Source organism: Centroberyx affinis, unplaced genomic scaffold (assembly GCF_046629955.1).
Source record: "Centroberyx affinis isolate AG114_WGS23_722 - 3 ecotype Tasmania unplaced genomic scaffold, CSIRO-AGI_Caff_v1 ptg004204l_1, whole genome shotgun sequence".
Lineage (NCBI taxonomy): Eukaryota > Metazoa > Chordata > Actinopteri > Beryciformes > Berycidae > Centroberyx > Centroberyx affinis.
Window position 1 is genome coordinate 397797 of NW_027281952.1, and position 8619 is coordinate 406415.

At 42.9% G+C, this 8619-nt stretch overlaps 1 protein-coding gene across 2 annotated transcripts; it reads left to right on the top strand.

The window, feature by feature from the left end:
* The first annotated feature begins 2842 nt into the window (after nt 1-2842).
* On the top strand, nt 2843-7856 carry LOC139664245 (uncharacterized protein CXorf38). Of its 2 annotated transcripts, none has more exons than XM_071543017.1 (6): nt 2843-3083; nt 3618-3761; nt 6120-6242; nt 6605-6754; nt 6965-7147; nt 7319-7856. In XM_071543017.1, exons 1-6 carry the CDS (start codon nt 2871-2873, stop codon nt 7427-7429), a joined length of 924 nt encoding a protein of 307 aa, XP_071399118.1. In that variant the 5' UTR covers nt 2843-2870; the 3' UTR covers nt 7430-7856. The 2 variants fall into 2 exon arrangements, with proteins under 2 accessions (XP_071399118.1, XP_071399119.1); XM_071543018.1 differs by lacking the exon at nt 2843-3083 and adding an exon at nt 4301-4422 and having other exon boundaries at nt 3634-3761.
* The last annotated feature ends 763 nt before the right edge of the window (nt 7857-8619 follow it).

Genomic DNA, 8619 nt, shown 5'->3' on the forward strand with positions numbered 1-8619 from the left:
GCAGATAGCTGTGAAGGCCGCTAGGGGCCGGTGGGGAAGGGGTGGGGTGGGGGTTGGGGTGTCTTTTGAAGAGAGAGATGGTAGGGGAAAGAGAAAGGAGGAGACGGAGAGAATGAGAGAGAGAGCAAATGAGAGAGCGAGCGAGAGAGAGAGATAGAGAGATAGAGAGAGGGAGAGAGAGAGAGTGTGTGTGTGTGTGTGTGTCTCCTGTGTATGTGTTTGGGGACCCACACAGCGAGGCCTGGGCATGTGATTTATTTCAGAATACTAATGTCTCTTTGATCTCCTCTGCTTAAAAAAAACACCCTGCTGGGATTGCGGGCACACACACACACACTCACACACACACACACATTCATACGCTCACACTGACACACACAAATGCATACATATATACACTCGTGCACACATACATACATGCATGCATACAGACGCACACACACATTTGTACACACACACACACACAAATGCATACGAGTACACACATAAATATTGTCGTGTCCCTCTCGATTGACTGCTAAACAAGGCTCATTTATGCGCACACACACACACAGACACTCACACACACACACACACACACACACACACACACACACATACACACACACTCCAGGGCGTCTAATCTACTTTAACTATCATCAAATCCATAGAGATCCAATTACAAAGATAGAGGGATATTTGTTTTTCTGTGTGCATCCTAAAAGACTAATTAAATTTTCATGTAAAGATGAAATTATTTGATACAACACAAATGTCTTTTCATTTTCATAATTGCTCTTGGTTGTATAATATGTTTTAATTTGGGTTTTGTGACTATTTCAGCCCATTTCTTGAGCCACATTTCTCGTCTTGTTACCCTGTTCAAAGGTTAAGTCAGTCACACAAAAACTAGAATGCACGCTCCCCTTTTACCTGCTTATTTCTATTCAGGGTCACGGGGGGCTAGAGCCTATCCCAGCATGCATTGGGTGGAAGGCAGAGAAACATGTGCAGGTCGCCGGTCCATCACAGGACTAACCCAGATAGACAGACAGTCACTCACATCCATACCTATGGGCAATTTAGAGTCTCCAATCCACCGGACTGGCATGTGTTTGGACTGTGAGAGGAAATCTACATGAATATTAGTAATCCTATAATGAATTTTAGAGGGAGATTATACAAACATCACAGTGAAACTACATGTATAACTTAAAGTAATACCATGGGAGATTAAAAAAAATACAATAATGTACAATAAGGCCAATATAAACCCTCTATTGGGTATCACAGACACACAATATGTCCCTAAGGATGTAATATAGGAATATTGCAGGAATATTATTGGGATGTTTTGGAAAAACATCTGAAAAATAGATGAGAAACTAAACACGCTCAGAATGAACACGTTAAAAACTCACTAACACACACACACACACACTTCCTGCAGGTCAGAAAATTGCTGCCATTTTATTTTGTTAAGAAGTGTTGTAATTTACTTTTTTGTTGTAGCCACTTTCCCTCAACCTGCCTCACTTGCCTCTACTTCAGTTAGTGATTTCCTACATTTCCCAGAATGCCTTTCAACATCCCCCAGAGAACATTCCTGAACTTGTTGCAACCAGCTGTGTTTGTGGAGAGAGCAATAGCGATAGTGACAGTAAAAGCAAGAGAGCAAGTTTTTCCAGTTGAGAAAAAGTGAGTCGTCAAAACACAACATGTCTTGTGGCTGCATTGCATTCTGGTCTACTGAGGCCACTGTCTGTAGAGAAATTGGTCTCTCTGCCTCTTCTATGATGGATTTCTCCCAGTATGATTGTTGAACATCGGTGGATTTCTGAGGGACTGAAACCAAGACCTGACCTTTGTCACCGTTGATATTTCAGATGGTTGAAAATTGTTATGCTATTAAACTCCATTGTAGCTGCTGGAAATATCTCAACGTGACGTCACATCACCAGTTGGCCAGTTATCCACAGGAATAAGAAAAATACACCACCGAACAACAAAATAGACCCAGAAATGCCAATAGCATGCTTTTTGGGGGGTTTTTTTTTACACCGTTTAAGTGTTTTAGGGTGTATTTTCCCTATACCACACTATACTGTATACAGGACCTTAACTGCTGTCTGTCCACACTGCCCAGGCCAGCAGTCTCCCTTCCCCCTGCATGCTCCCAGGTTCAGATGACACACGGCATCTGTCAGAAACTCCAGCACTTCCCTGTTGAACCCCTCCAGCAGCCTCGGGGAGGGCAGTCCAGCCTGTTGGCCGAGCTCTTGGGGGGTTTTCCACCCTCCCCTGACAGGACACGGCAGATGTTGTAGCTTGGTGATGCCACCTCTCATAAGGCGCTTGGGGTGGCAGAACGGCACCGGCTCCAGAGGAAACGCTGGGTTACGGAATAGAGGCTCCTGCCATACCCACAGTCCCAGCTTTGCAGGATGTTTAGAAACCCCCCCCCAATGGGACAGGCAGGTAGAAGACAGCAGCTCTCAGCCAAAGATGTCCTGACCAAAATAAGTCCACCAGCTTCTTCTGGACCTCTGCAAGAAAACTGCTATAGGGGCCGTTAGTACAGTCTAACACCTTTGTTATCAATTAGTTGCATAAAATAAATTCCTATAGCCTACTGAATCTACTGAATCAATACTATGAGTGGCCCACCTCCTGCCTCCAGCAGCAGCAATCGCATGGTAGAGGCCCTTCCCTGCGTTTCCAATGCGGATGGCGCCATCTTGTGGCCACTGCTGCACATTAGACGAGAGGATCTGCCTTTGTTGCACTGACTGGGTGGAGCTCAAGACTGTAGGCGGAAACTCCGAGGACTCTCTGGAGTTGTCGCGACTTGCCCGTCGCCTTGTTGTTGATTATAAGCAAGTTGAGTCGAGATGGTTCTCGAGGAGCTGAGGGACCGACTGAATGAAAGCGGGTATAAAAACTGGCTGAAAGCAGGACGATGTCTCCTAATACTGCAGCAGAGGCTGCATCCGTTTATTAACAACCAGATGAGAGCTTTCCATGGCGATCTGCTCAATCAAAACCCTCTTCTGCGGAGACAGTGTGGGAGTGGGACTTCATGCAGCAGGCCGAGAGGGAATAAGGTCAATTTGCCTTTAAATTCTGCTTAATAGCGGATTAATTCTTGCCATTAAAGCTTAACCAAAGTATTTAACAGAGAACTCCGTCCAAAGCATTTCATAGCCTGCTTCTATATGAAGACACGTATTTTTCCCCATAATATATGATCTAGCAGCAAAATCCTAACGAAAAATCACTTTATTATTCCTGTAATACTCCCATATGGCCTGTAGTGTTTCTGTGGTACTCAATAGTGACTTTATGGTGACTTTATTGTAGCCTACTTAATGGTATGTTTTTTATCTCCTGTGGTATCATTATAATATTCTTGTAATAGCCCTGTAGGGACTTACAATGTATCTGTGGTACTTAGTGCTGAGTGTATGGTGACCTTATTATACTTAATGGTATTTTTATCACCATAATATTCCTTCAATATTCTCATAGGGACTTACAGTGTATGTATGATATTTCTCTCTCTCTCTCTCTCTCTCTCCCTCTCTCTCTCTGTGTGTGTGTGTGTGTGTGTGTGTGTGCGTGTGTGTGTGTGTGTCCAGTCTGGGGCCCTGACTGGGCTATGTACAGTGTGTTCAGAGTGGGGGAAAGTGATCCTGAAACACCACAGACAGCCTGATGCCACAGTGAATTGGGACAACTGTTCCCCCCCCTCCTGGAGACACAACCACTGGGAACTGGCCAAGGTATCTATACTGCTCAAGAACCCTGATTTGTAAACCTGAAAAAACCCATAAATAAATCATTAAAAAAAAAAAAGAACCCTCTAGTCCCTTATTTAAAGTCCCCATGAAATGAACTCCCATTACTTTTACTTCCTGGACAACAGTGAATCTTTCATGGTGACCTCATGCTGCACCAGTAATAAAAATTCCAAACAATAAAACCATCAGAGATTTTTGAACAATCCGACCCCTCCCATCCAATAAAACTGCCTTTCTCTCCCTGACTCATATTCCATTGGTTTAGACTTTTGAATGATCCCTCACTGTATTATGTCCCGCCCCGACATCCTGTTTCAACAGGAAATACATCATATCAAGGAAGTATAGATGCCGTTTCAAGGGGTCTTTAAAGAGCAAATTAACACTAAATCACATATCTCAGATATATTCGCAGAAAATCATTGTTGCACTGCTTTCTATGGGTTGAAACTTTCAAGCATGTTGCACTTCTGGCCACATCCCAATTGATGATGTCAAATCCGGTATTTTGCCTTTGACAGATGATGCCAAACACCTGGGGCACGTTCAATCTGAAAACGGTGTGCACCGTTTTGCTACGGTTTCCGGGTTGAACTTCATGTTTCCTCGAAAAGGTGTGAAACGGTGTGCAACGGGCTTTGAGGTACGTTGTCTCTCGTTTGGTGGGTGTGTCAGAGGTGTTACCCAATCAGCAGCAACGTGTATATAAACCCCGCTGTATTAAAAAGGCAGTGCGCACAATGGATCCAACAAAAGTCCTTTACAAATGCGTCCGCTGCAGCTTGGTGTCTGCAACAACTGAACTAATTAGAAGACATGTTTGTATCTTTTGCTATTGTATGTACCATTGTGGAGTGACACTTTCATAAACTTTTCTACTTCACTCTACTTCTCTAAATATATAATGGTAAATATTACAATATCATATCACAACAACAGTGATCAGCAATAATGATAGGCCTCATAATAAAATAATTAGCTCATATAGATCCTAACGCAGTCTTGAAGGTAAGAAGTAGATTACCCTTCACCTGAAATGTTTGCCTTGTCATCCTGAAATGCAAATGAGGCAAATGCAGGGCACTATAATTAGGAAGCACAGTTTCCAGAAACCCCTTCACTCGATTGGGATGTTCTCTGCTATTCTGGACGGCAAGGGCAGTGACTGTAACATCGAGCGCATTTTGTAGTATTAAACACATATTTAAAGAACCCAAAGAATGGCCTTCTCAGCTGCCGGAGTTGCAACACTTGCGTAACACAACAGGGTGTTCAACGCACCACCGTTTCCGTTTAAATAAACGTTTTGCTACGTTTTGTCGGGGCTGAACGCAGGGCTGCTTTGACATCACTGATTGAGCTTTGGCCAGAACTGCAACATGCTTTACAGTTTATGATTTTCTCCCCTGAGATTTAGTGTTGATTTGCTCTTCAAAGGTGCACGAGTAGCATTTTAACATCAATAAATCATTACAACATTAATTTGGAGACATTAGTATAATTACCCTAAACAAACAGATCTACTGGATTGCTTTACACCACAAAACAGGAGGAAGGTGTTCCATTGGTGCTCCAAGTAGCATCCTCTTTGTAACAGGAAGCAACAGGGGATTTATGGGAAATATGGTCTTCATTTTGAGAAACAGTAGCACTAACAATACCACTGATGTGAGAGAGAGGCTACCAATCGTCTCCACCATGGTCTCATTTGTTTTCGGTAATTATACCAAGGCATCACAGTTAATTTGACAATGATATATTGAAGTTTAAAATGCTACACATAGCACCTCTAATTGATTTTGTTCAGCAAATGTAAGGACACATTTGAAATGATCAGGGCTGCCAGAAAGAGGTCAGAGAGATGTGTGTGACTCCAGACCTGGCAGTCTCTCTCTGCTCTCAGTGTTCAGACTGTTAGCCTCTCCTACATTTCACATTTACATTTTAGGCGTTCAGCTGATGCTCTCATCCAGAGTGACTTACAATGAGTGAGTAGGTAGGGGCTCAGTGCCTTGCTCAAGGATACTTCACGTGACTTGACCTGTACACATTGGATGGGGATTGAACCCGTGACTTTTCCACTGGAGGACGGTCTCTCTAAATATTAGGCCCCCCTCTCCTTATGAGAGTGAAGCACGGGTCATTGTCTTGATACTAGTGATTTGCCTTGTTTTGCATTGCTTCAAGATATTAACACTTGTTCCTGAAATAAAACAAATGGAACCATCTCACCTCATTGGCAGAATTACCCACTAGTTTAAAGAAAATAAATAATTTTAATATTACATTCAAGCAGTCTGAAGTAGATTCTAGTGATTAATTCTCTCTCTCTCTCTCTAGGCCTATATGCCGCGGGGCCAGGTGAAAGTGAAGGGTGCAGATAAGTGCGATGCCTCTGCTCTGCTCAACCTCATGAACTACTGTGATCGTTTCCGCTCCATAGACACCAGACCAGTTAGAGAGGTAACACATAGTCTCACACACACACACACACACACACACACACACACTCACACAAATACGGTCAAGTCCAATCCAGACTTTTGAGTATGGCATCCCATCCTGTTTTGCCACAATTCATTAACAATGGCAATGGGTGTGTCGCCATTCTTTTGTTCATTCGTTTTTCCAGCACACGCTATATCTCAGACAGCACTGATCAGAGATCGTCAAAATTGGGGGCAGGGGGTGGGGGGTCGGGGTCATGTAGGTCATGTTCTTTTTCAAATTAATTGGAATGGACTGTTGATGCAAAGACTGACAATATGTGACAGCTGTTGTTATCTCTAATAACCGTGTGTGTGTGTGGGTGTGTTTGGTCCTAGGTGATCCGATGCAGGAATGAGTTGATGCATTCTTGTGAGTTGAGTGTGAGTGATGAGTGGATGAGACGCTTCGAGAGCAGCCTGAAAAACCTTGTGCGGCAGTTCAGACACGTACCAGAGGTGGGAATGGTTGAGCAACAAATAGACGAGGTGAGGTGAGCGTGTGTGTGTATTTGTGTGTGTATGTGTGTGTGTGTGTGTTTGTGTGCGTTTGTGTGCCTGTGTATACAGTTGAAATTTGTCAACACTCAGTTACAGAAGTTTGGGCTTAAAGCAAGATTTGATGCTAACCTTAGAAAGCGGTCAACAACCTATGATGTTTTGTTTAACTTAATACTGTGTGTGTGTGTGTGTGTCCAGATGCTGGGAGTTGATTGGTCAATATGTGTCTCTGGTTTGGACCAAATGGATGCTGCTGACCTGGATGTTTTAGAGAGTGACTCTGCCAGCCAATGGGAGACCAGCGCCGACTCAATCAGCCAATGGGAAGCTGAGGTGCTACGAGAGAGACTGGAGGAGCTGCTGTGTGATGCGGAGACACAGGTGCGAAGAACACGCGCACACACACACACACACACACACACACACACACATGCATACAGTATAAGAAATGTATAACATGACTCTTACTTACTAGATCTCTCTCTCTCTCTCTCTCCCTCTCTCCCTCTCTCTCTCTCTCTCTCTCTCCCTCTCTCTCTCTCTCTCTCTCAGGACATGGAGCAGTTGACGAGGCTGGGTGATTTCCTGCAGGCCAACAGAGATCTGGCCGAGCTTTTCTCTGCAGAGCTCCAAGCCATCAGCTCACTGAAGGCCAGAGAATGAGGAGAAGAGGAGGAAATGGTTGAAAAGAAGATGAAAGAGGAGCGAACTGTTTGACAGAAGTGTCTTCCTAAGCCTCTGGACACTGGGGTTTTATCCCTTTAACAACAATGGAGATATGACCAAAAAAAATGTATTCTCTCATAACTCATTATTTTATTAAGCATGTTTGAAGACTGTAGAGGTTACTATATGCACACTTTATAAGAAGCAGGTGAACTATCAGTACGGATGCAAAGGCATAAATGATCTGCTGTCCAGCAGGAGTATCTCAACCATCCATTCATTCCATAAAAAAAATATATATTTTTATTTTATAGTGGATATAGCCATTACCCAGCATTTAAGCTGAGGAGGAAGATTTGTTACAAATTACATCTGGCAAATGTGGTTGTGTGTACAGTATTTCTATGAAAATGTGAATAAAAAATAGTCCAATGAGAAAATGTGTATAGCATCTATTCTGATCAGAGGTGACACTCAGGATCCTTGGGATGCAGTTTAATCAAATAGGGTGCATGGCCTATTTGGAGGGGCCAGTAACGCCTTAATATCATTACTTTTTGCAGTAACTAGCAGTGCAATGAATGACTGATTTCAGTTTCAGTAATAGTACCAGTCAAAAAATGAGTGGTTACTTTTGCTGTCACTCCTCTAAATACCAAGTTAAGGTTGAATTACACACACACACACAAATATCAGATACACTAATAAGTCCCTGTGAGAATATTACAGTGATTAAAATACCATTAAGTATGATACGGTCACTATACACTCAGTAGGCTATTACAGTTTTTTACAATTGGTTACAAACATTTCTCAATACTGAGTTGAATTACACACACACACACACACAATCCCCTGATTAGTTTTCATTCTCACGCTAAACCACCTTTGATTAGAGGCGATAGAAAAGTTGACTTTCTCCGGGTGGAAGTATTCTCAATACGTTGTCTTTATCCAGCAAAAGGATGACAAGAAGACAACTCTTTGGTTTCCTGATTATTTACAAGCGAGGTTACTGAGTTTTCCTGATTTTCAAATAAAGAGAGGATGCAAACGCCAATTTGGAAGGCATAACGGAAAAGACGCGACTAATGAAACTAACAGTATTTCTGAAATGAGTAACGCCTGATGAATCATACATTAAACTTCTTTATGAGCGACAAGCCCAAAACTGGCCTTGAGATGGC